The sequence below is a fragment of the Balaenoptera musculus genome, chromosome 19 (genome assembly GCF_009873245.2).
Source record: "Balaenoptera musculus isolate JJ_BM4_2016_0621 chromosome 19, mBalMus1.pri.v3, whole genome shotgun sequence".
NCBI classification, from domain to species: domain Eukaryota; kingdom Metazoa; phylum Chordata; class Mammalia; order Artiodactyla; family Balaenopteridae; genus Balaenoptera; species Balaenoptera musculus.
This window is the reverse complement of record NC_045803.1, coordinates 2,887,202-2,906,027: the sequence shown is the minus strand read 5'-3', so window position 1 is coordinate 2,906,027 and position 18,826 is coordinate 2,887,202. Positions and strand designations below refer to the sequence as shown.

Below are 18,826 nucleotides of genomic sequence, written 5' to 3'. Positions count from 1 at the left end.
AACCGATGTCACCAAGGCCACGGTTAAATAGAGTCGGCGTTTCTTTTCTTTCTTTCCTTCCTTTTTTATTTTGTATTGGGGCGTAGGTGAGTTATAATGCTGTGGAGGGTTTTTTGGGGGGTGGGTGATTTCCAGCTCCTTGTTTCAGTTATACCTAGACGTTTATATGTCCTTTTTTGGCTTCCCTTCCCATATAGCTTATCCTACAGTGTCTAGTAGGGTTCCCTGTTCTCTACAGTGGGTCCTTGTTGATTATTCTATAAAGACTAGTGTGTACATGTTCATCTCAACAGGCTAATTTCTCCCTGCCCACCACCCTTCCCTCTTGGTAACCATAAGTTGTTTGTTTCCTAGGTCTGTGAGGCTGCTTCTGTTTTGTAAAGACGTTCATTTGGATCCATTTCTCGACTCACCTATAGGTGATGTTACATGAGACCTGTGTTTCCCTGCTTCCCTTAGTTGACTTAGTAGGATCATCTCTACTTCCTTCCCCGTGGCTGGAAATGGCATTCTTTCATCCTGTATTATGGCTGAGGAATATGCCATGAGTGTATGGACCACGTCTTCTTTATCTGTTCATCTCTCCTTCTAGGCTTAGGTGGCTTGCTTCTCTTGGCTATTGTACATAGTACCGCCAGGATGGCTGGGGTGCACGTGTCTTTTCAAAGTTTGTTTTTCTCCGGATCCATGCCCAGGAGTGGGATGGCTGGGTCACATGGTACTTGTATGTTTAGTGTTTTAATGAACCTCCACAGTGTTGTCCATAGTGGATGTACGGATATACGTCCCCACCAACCGTGTAGGGGGCTTCCCTCTCTCCACACCCTCTCCAGCATTTATTGTTGCACGTTTTTCGATGATGGCCATTCTGACCTGTGTGAGGTGATACCTCATGTTCCCCACTGATTTGCATTTCTCTCCTACTCAGGAATGCTGAGCACCTTTTTATGTGCTTTGTGGCCATCTGTATTTCTTCTTTGGAGAAATGTCCATTTAGATTTTCCGCCCATTCTTTATTGGGTTGTTTGTGTTTGTGATATTGAGCTGCATGACCTGCATTTATGTTTTGGAGATGAATTCCTTGTGGGTATCTTGGTTTTCCACTATTTTTTTCCCATTGTGAGGGTTGTCCTTTTCTTTCATTTCTGGTCTCCTTTGCTGTGCAAATGCTTTTACATTAAATTAGGTCCCATTTGTTTATTTTGTATTTATTTTTCATTATTCTCAGATATGGATTCAAAGAGAACTTGCTGCAATTTATGTCAAAGCATGCTCTGCCTAGGTTTTCCTCAAGAGTTTTATAGTATGCGGCCTAAAGTTTAGAACTTTAACGTATTTGGAGTTTATTTTTGTGTATGGTGTTGGGGAGTGTTCTAATTTCATTGTCGTCTTGATCATCTAGGGACCCTCCCCACTGGGGCCCATAGTGGCTGTTACAAGTTTATATCCCCACCGATAGTGTAGGATGGTATCGTTTTCTCCACACCCTCTTCAGCATCTATTGTTTGTAGACTTTTTGACGGTGGCCATTCTGACTGGTGTGAGGTTATACCTCGCTTTAGTTTTGATTAACATTTCTCTGCTATTTATCGACGTGGACCTCTTTTCATGTGGTTGTTTGTAAGCAGGGTGAGTAAAACTAACCTGTTGAAATTGGCTTCTGGAATGTGTGCCCGGTTTTGAATTCTTTCTCGCTGACCTACCCGAGGACGTTTCTTGAGGGCAGGTGTTTCTTCTTTACAGCCCCGCAGGCCTTGCGAAGAGCAGGTGCCCGTCAGCACAGGTGTTCAAGGTGTAGTTATGGGAAACAGCCACAAGGCGGCAGCATTTCTTCATGCCCAACCTTTTTTGTTTTTCTCCTTGTTCTTTTTTTATTTAATTTTTATTTCATATTAGTGTACCGTTGATTTCCAATGTTGTGTTTGTGGTAGGTGTTCACGAACTGGATTCAGTTATCCAAAGACTTATATCGATTTTATTTCGTGTTCTTATCCCATATAGGTTATTAGAGTATGTTCAGGAGATTTCCCTGTGCTATTCAGTAGGTCCTTGTGGATTATTTATTTGACATATTTTGGTGCATATATGTTAATCTCAACTTCCTAATGTATCCCTCTCTCATTACTTCTCTTTTTGGTAATCATGTTTGTTTTCTAAGTCTTTAAACCCGTCTCTGTTATGGAGTCCACCTGCAAGGGATATCTTCTGATTTTTTCTTTTTCTGTCTTCCTTACTTAACTTATTATGAAAATCTCTCGGTCCATCCATATTTGTTGCTGCAAATGGCGTGACGTTTATGTTGGCCATTCTGATCTGTGTCTGGTGATACCTCATTTTACCCCGCTGATTTGCATTTGTCTCCTAATTAGTGATTCTGAGCACCCTTTTATGTGCTTTATGGCATCTGTATGTCTTCTTCACTGAAATGTCTTTTTAGGTCTTCTGCCCATCCCTTTTGAGATGGAGCTGTATGGGTGTTTGTGTATTTTGGTAGTTAATCTCTTTTTAGTTACTTCATTTCCTAGTATTTTATCCCATTCTGTGGTTTGTCTTTCATCTTGTTTATGGTTTCCTTTGCTGTGCAAAAGCTTTTTAGTACACGCCAGAGATGGCAGTGGAAAGGGAATCCTCCTCCCCCATTGGTGGGGATGTAAATGGGTGGAGCCTATTTAGAGAGCAGTATGGAATTTCCTCAAAAAACTGATTATAGAGTTACTCTAATATTTGGCAATCCCACTCCTGGTCTTAGATCTGGAGAAAAATTATATTTCAAAATGACAAGCACACCCCTATTTTCAGGGCAGCGCTCTTAACAATAGCCAAGACATAGAATTAACCATCATGTCCATCGATAGAAAAATGAAGATGATGTGGTACTTTTCTACAAGGGAATACTACTCAGCCATAACAAAGAAAGAAATAATGACATTTGTGGCAATATGGATGGATGGGCTGAAAGATTATCATACTAAGTGGAGTCAGTCAGAGAGAGAAAGACAAATATCATAAGACATCCCTTGTAGGTGAATCCATAAATTCATACAAATGAACTAATTTACAAAACAGAGACAGGGTCACAGTCTTAGAAAACAAACTTATGATTATCAAAAAGGGAATTTAGGGGGGAAGGACAAGTTAGGAGGTTGTGATTAACATATACACACTAATATATGTCAAATAGATAATCCAAAAGTACCTACTGAATAGCACAGAGAACTCTCCTGAACATACTCTAAAAACGTGTATGGGAAAAGAACCCGAAAAAGAATAGATATACCTCTATGGATAACTGAATCAAGTTACTGTACACCTAAAACAAACAGAACATTGGAAATCAATTCTAATTCAATATAAAACAAAAATTAAATAAAAAAATTATTTACAAAAGAGAAACAAACTCACAGACATAGACTATAAACTTATGGTTACCAAAGGGGAAAGGGGTGGGGAGAGGGATAAATTAGCAGTGTGGGATTAACAGATATACATCATTATATATAAAATATATAAACAACAAGGGTTTACTGTATAGCACAGGGAACTATATTCAATATCTCGCAATAACCTATAATGGAATAGCATCTGCAAAAATATATGTATAACTGAATCACTTTGCTGTACACCTGAAACTAATACAATATTGTAAATCAACTATACTTCGATAAAAGAAAAAAGCTGAGTGAAACTGGCAACTGATTACAGTAAGATGTCAGGCAGGCTGAGCACGTAACCTCCACCTCTGAAAGGACCACCTGGGTGCCAGGGTTCTGTCTCCATCCCTCCCCGTCTCACCTCAGACACTGTAGAAAACACTGGGGATGTCTCAAGGCATCGCACAGAAACTCCATGACCTGGCATCTCACTTCAGTGTCTTGTATTTCCAAGTATCTTAGGTACTGGTTTTCCACCAGAACGCTGATTAAGGCTTCATTCAACACGAGGGGGCTCACATGCCTAAAGCTGCAGAGGTAAGCAGTGTCCGGTTATCATAGGCTCGCGTCAGCCCATCAGCTCTGTTTTCTTGAACAGCTTTATTGAGGTATAATCGACACACCAAAAAAAGTGCATCTATCATATATCTAATGCACCCAATTTCATGAGTTTGGACGTGTTCATACACCCATGAAACCATCACCACAATCAAGGTGGCTAATTAGTTCTTTTTTTCCCTCCAGCTTTGTTGAGATGATGCAGATAATAATGTATCAGTTTAAAGTGTACAGCACTTGTTGATTTGATGCACTTACATATTGCAAAATGATTACCACCTGAGCGTCAACTAACCACCTCCATCTGGTCACATGCTTACCATTTCTTTTTTGTGGTAAGAACATTGAAGCTCTTAGCAACTTTCAAGTATACGAACGATACAGTATTGTTAACTATGGTCGCCATGCTGTGCATTAGATCCCCAGAAAGTATTCATCCTTTAACTGGAAGTTTGTAGTACATTTTGACCAACATTTCCCCATTTGCTAATTAGTTCTTCGTTCAATCAGTCCATAAATACGTGAGGCCCCTTTCTGTGCAGCCCAGGGCTCCATACTGGGTTCTCTTCTCAGCTCAGCCTCCTTGTTGGACGACGTTATGTAAGTCACTTAATCTCCCCAAACCTCATTTCACGTCCTCGAGAGAGCTCATGACATTTTCCGCTTAGGATGGTCACAAGAATGAACACACGTGATGCCTCTAGGAGACTCTGCATAGGGCTTGATGTAGAAAGGAAGATACTCAAAAAATGGGAGCCAATGATAACCATTATACTAACAGGAGAGGAAATAGTTCAGATACTGGCCGGCTGGGCTATTTCAAGGAATTTTGATGAAGTATTAAGTTTCTGAATTTTAAAAATGTTAGGGAGATAGAGTATAGGGTAGTAGCTAAGAGAACTGATTCTGGAGTTTAAATCTGTATTCCAATTAGGTACCAGCTGTGTAACCTCGTGCCCTAGCTTCCTCATGAAATACCTACTTCTTTAGGATGCTTGTGAGTTTTAAGAGCACTGAAATGTGATGCTGGACCTCAGACAGCCCAGCAGAGGGTGAGTGCTACGTAAATGTCTGTGCATTTTTTGCTATTGAAGATAATGTTGCAGTGATGTTCTCAACCATTCCTCCGAGTATGTGCACATGTATTTACCTTGGGTGGATTTAAAAAGTGGACCTTGGGGTCAAGGTGCACATGCATTTCTCATTTCGTAGAGCTTGCCAAACTGCAGCTGGACCTGGCTCACCTTCTTCCCTCTTTCATGGGAATCTTGACCTGTGACACGCAGGGGCCTGCTAAGCGTGGTGCATCACAGAAGTGGGGTGTGGTGATGGAGGAGGCGAGCCTCAGACCGTCTGAGATGGAGAGCGTTCCCCAAAGCTTACCAGCTGTGTGACCTCAGACAAGTCACTTAACCTCTCTGGTTCTCCCTTTAAAAAAATCAGGATAACAGTACTTACCTCAAAGGAATGCAGTGGTAAACCATACTAAGTACCTGCTTAGCACATGACGATTCGAGCAGTAAAAACAACTAGGAGTTTTAGTTTTTTGAGGAACCTCCATGCTGTTTTCCACGGTGGCCGCCAATTCACGTTTTCACCAACAGTGCACTGGGGTTCTCTTTTCTCTGCCTCCTCACCAACACTTGTTATCTCTTGTGTTTCTGATGACAGGTGTGAGGGGATATGTCATTGTGGTTTTCATCTGCATTCCTCTAATGTTTAGTGACGTTGAGCCTCTTTTCATGAGCCTGTTGGCCATCTGTATGTCTTCTTTAGAGAAACAACCTCACTTACATGTGGAATCTAAAAAATAACGAAACTCATAGACAAAGAGATCAGATTTATGGTTGTCAGAGGCGGGGGGTGGGGGAATTGAGTGAAGGTGGTCAGAAGGTACAAACTTCCAATTATAAGACAAATAAGTGCTGGGGTGACTGTAGTTAACACTGCTGTGTGGTAGATTTGAAAGGTGCTAAGAGAGTAGACCATTCAATCACTAGGAAAGAACATTTTGGTAACTGTATGAAGTGACGGATGTTGACTAAACTTACTGTGGTCATCGTTTTGCAATATATGCATGTCAAGTCATTATGCTGTAAAACTTAAACCTGCAGTGTTATATGTCAATTATATCTCAGTCAGACTAGGAAAAAAAACCTATGGACGCGGATGCCTTCAGCACGCCTAGCGTGAGCAGAGAGGGAAACAGTCTGTTTCCATGGAATTCCTTCCAACTAGGATGTGTTTTATACTCACATCAGTTTTTGGAGTTTACAGTGTGGACGTTTCAGTGCCGTAGAAAGGACCTTCACTGAATCAGGATCCATAGTACTGTTTGTCACAGCCAGGACTTCCAAACTCTCGTGTGTCCTAAACACAGAGCAGAAGTCTTGCCACCAGAGATAACACCTATCACTGCCCTCTGGTCTGTGTGGGAGAAAAAGGGAAAAGGGCTCATCGTTAGAGATTAAGCTTGAGAAAACCTACCAGCAAGCCCAGGGCTTCCTTATGACCACAGACCCCTTTATGACTGTCATAAGATGCCCTCATTTAAGAAGATGCCCAGCAGAACTGTCACAGGATTTGTCATTTCATCCCAGGAAGACTCGTGGCCTCACTTCTATTTTCCTATGACTTAGAGAGAAAGGGAGTTGCCTTTTAATCACTTAGGATTTATATGGGGGCAGAGATTAGGATGCAAAATATAATCCATATTCTTACTCTGTGCTTATGAAATTGTTACTAAAAAGAAAAAAACTCTGTATAGGAACAGAATAAGGGAAAATTATTCTTTCTTTTTTGCGGGGTGGGGAAGGGGCACGGTGAGTGCAGAATCCAAAATCCAGAGCAAGACCAGCACGTACTGTCTTTGGCTCTGGGAGTACCTCTAATTTCCCCCTTCATTCTTCCCCATCATAGAAAGTCTCGTTGGACAGCACTTCCTTAGAGACTAAAAGGCTTATGATGTACAGAATTGGGGTGATAGATGAAACGGAGTCCCCACACATGGGAAGGAGGGTGTGAAGCATAGAGGCCAGGTAGGTGAACCACTCCTCTTGTTTGTTGCCAGGATTCTCCCAGTTTTAGCACGGAAATCGGCACCCCAGGAACACCTTCTGTTTTTTTTTTTTTAACATCTTTATTGGGGTATAATTGCTTTACAATGGTGTGTTAGTTGCTGCTGTATAACAAAGTGAATCAGCTATTCATATACATATATCCCCATATCTCCTCCCTCTTGCGTCTCCCTCCCATTCTCCCTATCCCACCCCTCCAGGTGGTCACAAAGCACCGAGCTGATCTCTCTGTGCTATGCGGCTACGTCCCACTAGCTCTCTATTTTACGTCGTGTTCTGTTTTTAAGACTGAAAGTCCCACGTGCAAGGGATTCCCTCAAGACGGAGGTGGTCTCCCTAGATGCCCAGGAGATGGTAGGCAAGGTCCCCGACAGGACCGTGAATCTACCAAGGGAGAGATGGGCGCACTTACCCAGAGGCAGGAAGGGGATCCGGGTAGAGGCTGCTCGCTTTGGTGATGATCAGGGTGACAGTCAGCTCTAACTCCTGCAAACGTCGACAGAACTTAAGGCAAAAGGCAGACACTTGCACGTCTTTGCTTCTGCTGATGACCAAAGTAGCTTTACGACAGTTGTTTAGGATCTGACTCACAAATACCTCCTCCCGGATTTCATGCAGACAGTTGAATAGCTGTGGGACCCCGTGGTGCGGGGTTGGTGGGTCACATTCATGGCGCTGGGCTGCGACCTTCAGCAATTTCTTCTTGTTGCCCAAGGACACCTTGCATCTGAACACCTGCTCCACGGCTAGAGCGCACGTGTCGTTTAAAAGGCCAAATAAAAAAAGCGCCATCTGGGTGAGATGGTTTCTCTTTCTTCCGGGATGTGCTATCAGGCGTAGGACGTGGAACCGGTCCAACACATGGAAATTTCTGAGTCTTCGTGGGAAGCAGAGAACATACAACAAGGCGGCAAAAAATTCCTGGAAGCTCAAGTGGGCAAAGGCGTAAAGGTCTTTGTTGCCCACCACCCTTCGAAAAATATTCACGCTGAGAAAAGTCTCAATGTCCGTTTCATCCAGTCTGGCCAGGCTGAGATCTCTCTTATTAAACACCCATCTCCTTTCCCACATGCCCTCTGCGGCCAAGGAGCACAGACCTTTCAATTGTTCTTGGTGAGTCTTATTGAAAAGATTTCTAACCCTGGTTGGAAACAAGCTGGAAAGATAGTGGACGAATACAGCTGTGGCGTTTGGAAATGTGTGCAGGAGATTTGCTCCTCTCTCCATCTGCTGTTTCAGACAAGAACATACCATCCAGCAGATGACAGGCACCTGGCACATGGAGAAGAGAATCGTGTTTCCCATGACAAAACTCAAGGCTTCATCAGCTTCGCTCTTGTTTCTGAAGTACGTCCTGAAATACCTGGATCTCTCAGGCACACTAAACCCTGTAAGGGTTATCAGAGACGGGCATTTCAGAAAGGGATTCAAGTTCTTCCAAGAGGTGAACCTCAGGAAGATGATTAGCGTGGCCCCGGGAAGCATTCTTTTGCTCAGCAAACTGGTCAGGAGGACAGACCAGGGCACCTTCTGGCTCCAGTCTTCACTCAGGTCCTCTGGTCTATCTATGAGGGTTGAGGTTAGTTCCTCGAAGCCATCAAAGAGGAGCAGAAGCTGGTCTGCTTTGGATATGATCTTGGACGCCAGAGCCCGAGACCCAGACAACTTGCGTGCAATGAGCTCAGTGAAGCTCTGCTCGTCCAACTGGCCCATCTCCTGGCGATGGAAGTAGAAAGCGTTCCAGAGCTTGTGGGCGTAGAACTTGTTTTCTGCCCATTCTAACATTACTTTTTTTGGCCAGGCTTGTTTTTCCAAACCTGGCGACCCCCTGAAGAACCACAGTCTTGGGCTGTCTTCCTTGAGGTTTTCTGGGAAGAAGTAGACAGGGTAAGAATGTCTCTTCTCTGTGTAGGTCTTGGTAAAAGAAGTCCGTGTGGTTCCCAGGCCAAGCGGTCCTGTTCCATAGGGTCGAATATTCATTCATCAAGCGTAGTCTGTACTCCCGTAATTTATCTGGATGAATGAGATGGGAGGGATACGGGGTACAACGTCAGTTGTTTGCGAGAACTAACCGAACAATCAGGAAACGAGCCTTGGTGTCTACATCCAGCTCCAGGACACAGTGCATCAATCGCGCACGTTTCCGGAGAGCAGTGCGTCAATTAAGAAGCTGCAAGGGACAGAACAGACAACTTGAAGTGGCTTAGACAAAGCAAGAACTGCTCGTTACATAAGAAGTGGGGGGTGGTTATAAAGCTCTGGAAATTGGTTCAGTGACCCCATAGCTTCTATTGGCACCGCAGTTCTTTGGTCCTTTCTTCCTATTTCTTAACTCTCAGAAGATGGCTGGGGTAGCTTTATCTATGTTATTTGTATTTTTTAAATTAAAAAATGTATTTTTTAAATTTTATTTTGGCTGCATCATGTGGCTTGTGGGATCTTAGTTTCCCCGACCAGGGATGGAACCTGGGCCCTCGGCAGTGAAAGCGCTGAGTCCTAATCACTGGACCCCCAGGGAACTCCCTAGAATCCTACTTTGATGGTCTAGGATAATGGAGACAGGGAAGGAGGGATGGATTAAGATAGCTGCTGTGTTTGCCTACCTACTGACCATTCCTAGCCTGGCAACAGCACCCTAAATTTTTTGGAGAACCGCCCCCTTCCCACTCTCCGGCCGTTACTTCGGACGGTGGCTGGACCTACCATCAAGCTGCCTCATAAGCACATGAGCCAGAGTCCACCCACCAGAGCATTTCACCACGTCATTCATCGAGGAGCTCGTGGTCTCAGTTCATTCAAGGGAGTGAGCTCCAGGAGTTGTGCTGGAAAAGTGAGAAATAAGCAGTCTTTTTTCCTGCTGGTGTTGCTAAGGGCAGCTGGTGGCAGAAACGGCCGGTGTGCAGAGGAGGGACCACTCAAGACTGAATCCAGTGGAAGGAGGGAGAGAAGCGATGTCTCGAGGAGGTAGCCTGAGCCCCTGCATCCAGCTGGGTCGGTGGCTGGACTTCCTGCTCAGGTGAGTGCCCAGCTGCTCTTTTCTGAAGTTCTGCTTCACAGAAGGGACACTAGACATGTTCATTTACAGCCTGCCTTGCCTTGGGAACTGGGCTTCTCATCCCCACCCATAGCCTGTTTCCCACCAGAAGCTGCACAGGGCCAGCACATACCAGACTCATCTTCCTCCAAGTTCATTTGTGTTTCTCTTGGGTTCAAGGCCTCTGGTTCCAAGTTAGGTAAAATGTCTGGAACAGACAAACAAAGGAGCCCCTCACTGGAATGATAAGGTGGACAGAACAGGGAGAGCAACACGGAGGTAACAGGACCATTTAGGATAGCGGCGGCCACGTCACTCACGAGTCTCATTCTCTCACCACCTTAGTTCAGGGAGAAGAAGATTACCTAGACCTCCCATCGCGATGTTAGGAAGTGAGAAAATGGTGCTGTGTCAGAAGGTCCTTAGGAGGGTGTTTAATAACATATAAATGTACAGCCCAGCCAAACACTGCACTCACACACACACATATATGTAAAACACAGAAACACTTTAATGTACATGTATGTGCATTTAGGAAGCAACCTAAATGTCCATCGACAGATGAATAGGGAAAAAAGATGTGGTACATACAGACAATGGAATAGTACTCAGCCATGAGAAAGAATGAAATAATGCCATTTGCAGCAACATGGATGGAATTAGAGGTATGTGGAATCTAAAGAAATGATACAAATGAACTTATTTACAAAAACAGGGATAGACCCACACACACAGAAAACAAACTTATGGTTACCAAAGGGAAAAGGTATGGGGAGGGGTAAATTGGGAGATTGGGATCAATGTATACACACTACTATATATGAAATAGATAACTACTAAGGACCTACTGTATAGCACAGGGAACTCTACTCAGTACTCTGTAATGGCCTATATGGGTAAAGAATCTACAAAAGAGTGGATATATGTATATATGTAACTGATTCACTTTGCTGTACTAACACCTGAAACTGAAACTAACACAACACTGTAAATCAACTATACTCCAATAAAAATTTTAAAAATAATAAAATAAACAACAATATCCTACTGTATAGCACAGGGAACTCAATATTTTGGAATAACCTATAATGGAAAGAATCTGAAAAAGAATATATATGTATACAAATCACTGTGGTGTACACCTGAAACTAGCACAACACTGTAAATCAACTATACGTCAATGAAAAAGGGAGCCAATTTCCAAATTAAAAGATAAAACCATAGTCGAAAGAAATTTAAAAAACGCTTTAATATACATGTATGTATGTGCATATATGTGTATATAGCTATGTATGTGCATATTTAGATGTATAAGAAAATAAAGTGTAAATATAGTGTATCTACATAGGAGTGGCTAGTGAAGCGTTTAGCTCTGTAGCACCCAAGTCCAACCCCATCTTGTATACCAGATTCTTACTCACCATTCAGCTCCATCTGTACCCGAAGACACAGTTCTGCCTGGTTCATCTTGGCGAAGATGTCGTGAGTCACCTCCCAAGCTAGGCGTCCAGGGAAGTACTCGATTAGGAGGTGAACCACCTCCCCACACCGGGCTGTCTTCAGCTGGTCCCAGCTGATCTGGAGAGAGCCAGGTCTGGGGCTCTCTTCCACTAAAAGCTGCTTGAACCTCTGTAGATTCTCCTTGCTTAAGTAGACCATGTACAGCATGACTCCGTCTTTGAAAGGGAAAGGTGGAGGAGGAGAGGATGAGAAGGAAGAAGGGGAGTGAGAGGAGAAGGAAGGGGGGGAAGGAGAGGAGGAGGGGCAGGAGGAAGAGTCAACTCCAGTTCACATAGCTCATCGTTACTCAAGAGCTGAGAGCCTTAGCGCCAGCGACAAGGAGGACCAGTTGGAGGAGAGAAGAGACGTGACCTGGGGAGACATGAAGTTACAAGAACGTGAAAACACCACCCCAGGGGACAGATTTATGTAATCCATATTGGATGGAGCATACCATGTGCTGGATATCCTCTTCCCTCCCTTCCTCAAAGATTCTCTGGCCTGCGGAAAAACCTGGGAGCCTCTCCAGTATTGGGGCTCAGTGTTTAGACTCAAAACCACTTTGTAGTTTTTAATTCTCTATGCCACTTATTAGGAAGGTGACTTTGGGAAAATTGCAGAGCCTCTTTGCACCTCTTTTCTCATCTCTGATACTGGGGTCTTACCATATGTGCTCTTGGGGTTATGAGGATTCTCAAAGAGATACACCCACAAGTACATTTAAGACGGTGCCTGGTTCATCATAGCTAACAGTGACTCAGGGCTTCCTTCTATACCGTGATTATTTTAAAGGCTCAATGGGAATTTATAAAAAGCACTGGAATCAAAGGTTTATTCCCTTCTATGCATCTTCTTGCATCTTCTCCACCATATGTCTTTCTTTTGTCTTCTTCCATCGTGTTTATTGTGTGTAAAAAGTGGAATGTGGAGGAGAAAAGAATGAAGTCACTAGGGGGAGTGGGGCTTTCGCCTTGGTCTACCTACTACTCATATCCTATTGCTTCTCTGAGTTATCTTTTTTATGTATTATCATCTGTTCACTCTCATCTCCATCACCCGAGAACTTCCTGGATACTTAAGTCACCATGTATTGGGCACTGACTCAAAGTTTTATCTCCTTCAATTGACTGCAGTGGTTTTGGAGAATTGCAAGCTCCCTGTGGATGACGACCACCTCTTAAGTAGCCATGCTACTTAACCTTCACCTCCACTCTTGATTCTGTTATTCTGATATTTGAGCAAAAAGAAAAAGTCTACATTAAGAAAAAAGAAAGGTCTCAAATAAACAACCTAACTCTACACCTCAAGGAACTGGAAAAAGAAGAACAAACTGAGCCCAGCTGGACCTGGTGAACTCAAGTATCTGGTATAGTATCTGTAAGAAGGTGAAGTGGAAAAATAGGAGATAGAAGAGAGAGGAAAACAACACCACCACTCACCGCTGAAGGGAATTAGGCTGCCTGTCTCCTTCCTGTCACAAACATCTCCCAAAGCAGAAAGAAAAAGCACTTGGTCTGCCCCACGTTCCACCTTAATAGGCTCTGGGGTTCTGGGCAACGTGCATCGTCCCTTCCCATTGGCTGGGCTGGTGCGTTGTCATTCTTCTTCATGGCACGGATTTGAAAGCATTTAGCATCCTTGGTCAGAGGAATTGGGCCACAAGGCTTATTCTCACAGGTGCTTCCAATTTGTGAAGGATCTGCTCCCCTGCCTCTGAGATTCAGAAGAACAAGCAACTTTAGAAAATTACAGGTTTGGAGTGTTCCCCAAACTCACAGAGGGCTAACACTGTTGTCAGCCCAAAGGTGCTGCATCCAATGGAAAACATCTACAGCAATTAATTGGATGATCTTGTTCACATGAGCATCTCCCCTATTTGGAATGTAATCTTACTAAGCAAAAGGGGGGTTTCAGTATCACCAGGACCTAATGTGCGTCCCAAAGCAATAGACCCTGTCAAAGGAGACTCAGAGCATGTAGGAAAATGACACACACACACACACACACACAGAGACATATATATAAACACATATATTGGTAGTAGATTTCCATGAGGTCTTTTGGGTTTTCTGAAATGTAATGAAGTTATCTGCACATATAGTTTTACCATTCCTTTCCAATTCTTATGCCTTTCTCTAATTGCTGATTTAAATTTAAAATTAGTTACAGTTGTCAACTGCCTGTATCCCCAGAGCCTATTAAGTTGGAAGGTGGGGCAAACCAAATGCATTTTCTTTCTGTTTTGGGATGATGTTTGTGACAGGGGTGAGTTAAATTAGTTAAAATTGCTAATTTAATTGGCTAATACCTCCAACATGATGTTAATTAGTGGTGACCATGAGACCATCTGTCTCGTTCCTGACTTCAGTGGAAAAGCCTCCGTGTTTATGATGGAACGGCTTCATGGGTGGTTTTCCTGGCATTGGGAGAAGAAGCGGTCCCTAGATGTGGTTGCCTCTGTGATTTTCAGGGCTCATAGACTGTTTTTTTAAATTGTAGGGCTTCCCTGGTGGCGCAGTGGTTGAGAATCTGCCTGCCAATGCAGGGGACACGGGTTCGAGCCCTGGTCTGGGAAGATCCCACATGCCGCGGAGCAACTGGGCCCGTGAGCCACAACTACTGAGCCTGCGCGTCTGGAGCCTGTGCTCCGCAACAAAAGAGGCCGTGATGGTGAGAGGCCCGCGCACCGCGATGAAGAGTGGCCCCCACTTGCCACAACTAGAGAAAGCCCTCGCACAGAAACGAAGACCCACCCAACACAGCCATAAATAAATAAATAAATACTTTAAATTGTATTGAAGTCTAATTGATTTACAATGTTATGTTAGTTTCTGCTGTACGGCAAAGTGATTCAGTTATACATATATATGCTTTCTTTTTAATATTCTTTTCCATGATGGTTTATCCCGGGAAATTGAATATAGTTCCCTGTGCTATACAGTAGGACCTTGTTGTTTATCCATTCAATATATAATAGTCTGCATCTGCTAACCCTAAACACCCAATCCTTCCCTCCCCCACCTTCCCTCCCCCTTGGCAACCACTAGTCTGTTCTCTGTATCTGAGACCTCATGCACTCTTGATTCCTTTCATCTTTCATTGTTCTAGAAGACCCCTCAGATGGTAGGAGAGGTATTCACATCAGTGGCCTTTGGCTAAAGTGGAAGATTCCATTTACATCAGATGGTGTTTTTTTTGGTTTGTTTTGTTTATTGGTTTTTTTTTTTTAGGTATATTCTGTCTTGATTGTGGCAGTGGTTTCCTGAGTGTGTGCATCTGTCAGAGCTCACTGAATTACATTTTATTTTATTTTTTTATTTTATTTTTTTAACATCTTTATTGTAGTATAATTGCTTTACAATGGTGTGTTAGTTTCTGCTTTATAACAAAGTGAATCAGTTACACATATACATATGTTCCCATATCTCTTCCCTCTTGCGTCTCCCTCCCTCCCACCCTCCCTATCCCATCTTTTAATTAGAAACCCATCTCTGCCTCTCCTCTCCCAGGTGCGGATGATTTACACCTAAAAGAGAAGGAGTCAGCAATTACCTGTAGCAGCTGAGTTTTGGTAGCTTCTTGACCTATGCGGGGATAGGCTGCAATGGAGGGGGCGGGACACCCAGAGACAGATCTGATAGGAGCTGAAGGGACCCAAGGGCCAATCAGAGGCTGGGGAGGGCGTGGAGTTGACTTCCTCTTTGAGGCTCCCTGGAAACGGCATCTCGAAACTTGTATGAGATTAGAAGTCTGTTTGGTAAGTGATGTCTCCTTTCTCTGGGGCTTCAAACTTTTCTGTCCTTTGGTTTTTCTTTTCTTTTTTAAAAGAACAGCTTTATTGTGATTGATTTAAAGTAGTGGGGTGGGTAGAAACAACCAGCTTTTTTGAGGTATAATTAATATATGAAAAAAACACTGCATGTATTTAACATATGCAACTTGATGAGTTTGGACACAGGCATACACCACAATCAAGGGAATAGATATGGCCAGCACCTCCAAAAGTTTGTGTCCTGTGTGTGTAGTGTATGCGTGTGTGTAGTAGGAACATTTAACATGACACCTATCCTCTGAAAATTTTCAGAGTACAATTCAGTATTGATGACTATGGGCACTTTGATGTAGGGCAGGTCCCCAGAACTAATTCATCTTGCATAACTGAAACTTACACCATGGGTGATACATACAATAGAATCTTTTTTGTTTTTAACTTTAATGAGAACAGGGTTAAGCACATTTATTTACTTATTTATTTAGGCTGCTCGGGGTCTTAGTTGCAACATGCGGGATCTTCGTTGCAGCATGTGGGATCTTTTTTTTTTTTCTTTTTAGTTGTGGCATGTAGGATCTAGTTCCCTGACCAGGGATGGAACTTGGGCCCCCTGCATTGGGAGCGCAGAGTCTTACCCACCGGATCACCAGGGAAGTCCGTATAGAATCTTATTCAGCCTTAAAAAAGAAGGAAATCCTGCCGTTTGTGACAGCATGGATGAAGCTGGAGAACATTATCCTAAGTGAAGTAAGCCAATCCCAGTAGGAAAATACTGCAGGATTCCAGTCTGTGAGGTACAGAAAAGACTCCAACTTTTATAAGCAGAGACTAGAAAGGTGGTTACCAGGAGCTCGGGGTGCGGAGCGGAAGATGGGGAGTCATTGTTGCCGGCGTTTTCTTAATCAGCAGGAATCTGTTGCACCTCTGTCCTCTCGTAAGTGAAAGTGGCGTCAGGCTGCTCGCCGCTCAAAAGCCAATAAAGAGGCAAGGTTGGTGGAAAGGAAAGTTTGCTTTATTTTGGACGCTAGCAACTGCGGGGCGGGAATGCGGACTCCTGTCCACAGCCTGACTCCCCCCTCCTTGACAATCAGGGGCCAAGAGCTTTTATAGATGGAGAGAGGGAGCTCCATGCAGAAACAGCACAGTCACCTCTGACAGTCGTCTTGACATTGGTCATCAGTGGTCTGATCAGCTTCATTGATTGTTTTTTTTTTTTTTTTTTTTTTTTTCCACTGTAACAGCTCCTTTACTTTGCAGTGAAAATTGATTTGTATATTCTTTGCCTCTGCATGGATTGTTTTAAGTACAGTTAGTCTTCAGGTCCAGGGTCATTTTGTTTCCATTTCTTTGAAGCCAATTCTCGGAATTGTGGCAGTTTATGTCATGGCTACAGTCTGGTCATCATGTAGTTAACTTCTTCCTCCTGGTGGGCATTTCAGTATCTACAAGACAGCTCACAGGATATGGGTCAGAATATTACCTTATAGCCCTTAAGAAGGAACTAACGTCCTTGACTCTGCTTAAAGACTAAATGATTATTATGCAGTCTTGTTGGAGTGTTTTCCTTCTGCATTTTTTCACTTCTCTGATTAAACTTATTCTTTGACTAAAGTTTTCCCACAGACAAAAGGCAGGCTGAGGACATGGGGGCCAAGGACCATAGGGTCCCGCTCTGCTTCACTCTCATTTGACGCTTCCCACTTTCTACACCCAGGAGATTTGATAGGTCTTTGAGAAACTGCAGCTGAATTTCTCCCTTCCTGTATTTTCTGCCTCCAGGGTTTCTGCACCTGTTTTCACTGACCACTGCCCTGTAACCCTCTTTCCACCCTCCTTGCCTCAATCTGATGCATCCTTCAAGTCTCTTATAATTCCCTTTCCTAGGCTTCCTTGTTCTACACGGTATAATCTCATGGACCCTGTGGGATCCCGTCTTACACTCAACACACATGATACTAATTACAGTTGATCTTCCTTATTCATGGATTCCATGCTTTTGAATTCACCTGATCACTAAAGTTTATTTGTAACTCCCCAAATCAGTGCTTGTGGTGCTTTCCAAAGTCATTCTTAGGCATGCACAGAAAGGTTGAAGGAATAATTTTTTTCCATTTTTTAAAAATTGAAGTATTGTTGATTTACAACGTTGTGTTAATTTCTGCTCTACAGCAAAGTGATTCAGTTATACATATATATGCTTTCTTTTTCATATTCTTTTCCATTATGGTTCATCACAGGATATTGAATATAGTTCCCTGTGCTACACAGTAGGACCTTGTTGTTTATTCATTCTATATATAATAATAATTTCCATCAGCTAATCCTGAACTCCCAATCCAACCCTCCCCCTGCTTTTTCACTTCGTTATTGAGATGTGTGTTTAAATCTCCAATTAATCATTCTTTTAGTTCTATTTTTCGCTTTATATATTTTGAAGCTATACTATTTGGTACATAAAATTTTAGACTTGCTGTATCTTCCTGCTGGACTGATTCTGTTATGAAGTGTGCTGTATTTAGTAACAATTTTGCCTTAAAATCTATTTTGGTAATGATACAGCTGTACCCATTTTTTTTCGTGTTAGGGTGTGCACGCTGCATTTTTCCCCATTAATTTATGTTAAACGTTTTATGCTCTTGTACTTGAAGTGTACCTTTTATTTTTGATCTAATTTGACATAGTCTTCTTTAGTGTTTAGCCCCCTTATGCTTATATAATTGTTGACACATTTGGAATTTAGTATATTTTCTTGTTTTCTATTCTTTTTTTACCATTTTTTGAATAAACTAAATACTTTGTAATATCATTTTTCTTTAACTTAGTTACATTCTTTTATTCTTAGAGTGGTTGCCCCAGAGAGTTCAATATTCATCTTTCACCAATAGTTGACCTGAGATTACATCCGGACTTTACAATCAATGCAAGAACCTTGAAACAGTTGTTTCATTTACTTTCCTTTCATCCTTTGTGTTATTGTTTTCATATTTTACTACGTATGTTATAAAGTCCAGAAGATGTTGTTGTTGTTGTTGTCAAGGGTTAATATTCATTCACATTGATTCACACACCAGCTACCTCTGTGCTTTTTCTTTCCTTCTGTGCTGCTATACTTTCATCTGAAAAAGTTTTTGGATGGTTTTTAGTGGTTGTATGTCTGCTGGCAATAAATTCTGTTTTTAAAAGTTTAAAAATTTATGGCTTTATCGAGCTAAGATGGACAAATAAAAATTGTTCATGTCTAAGTTGTACAAAATGATTTTTAAAGCTATTCAACATTATTTAACACACATAAACTTTGTGAAATGATCACTACAGTCAAGTTAATGAACATACCAATCACCTCACGTAGTTGACTTTGTGTGTGGTGAGAACATTTAAGACTTACTCTCTTTGCAAATTCCAAGAATACAACAGAGTATTATTAACCATAGCCACCGAGGTGTGCATTACATCC

At 42.6% G+C, this 18,826-nt stretch overlaps 1 protein-coding gene across 1 annotated transcript; it reads right to left on the bottom strand.

Annotated features, from left to right (window-relative positions):
* Positions 1-3,788: 3,788 nt before the first annotated feature.
* LOC118885364 (NACHT, LRR and PYD domains-containing protein 8-like) lies at positions 3,789-15,324 on the bottom strand. The gene is given in 7 exon segments (XM_036833983.1): positions 3,789-3,960; positions 6,246-6,416; positions 7,479-8,860; positions 8,862-9,079; positions 10,234-10,308; positions 11,522-11,776; positions 15,153-15,324. Coding segments are annotated over 7 exon segments (2,445 nt in total).
* Between the last annotated feature and the right edge of the window lie 3,502 nt (positions 15,325-18,826).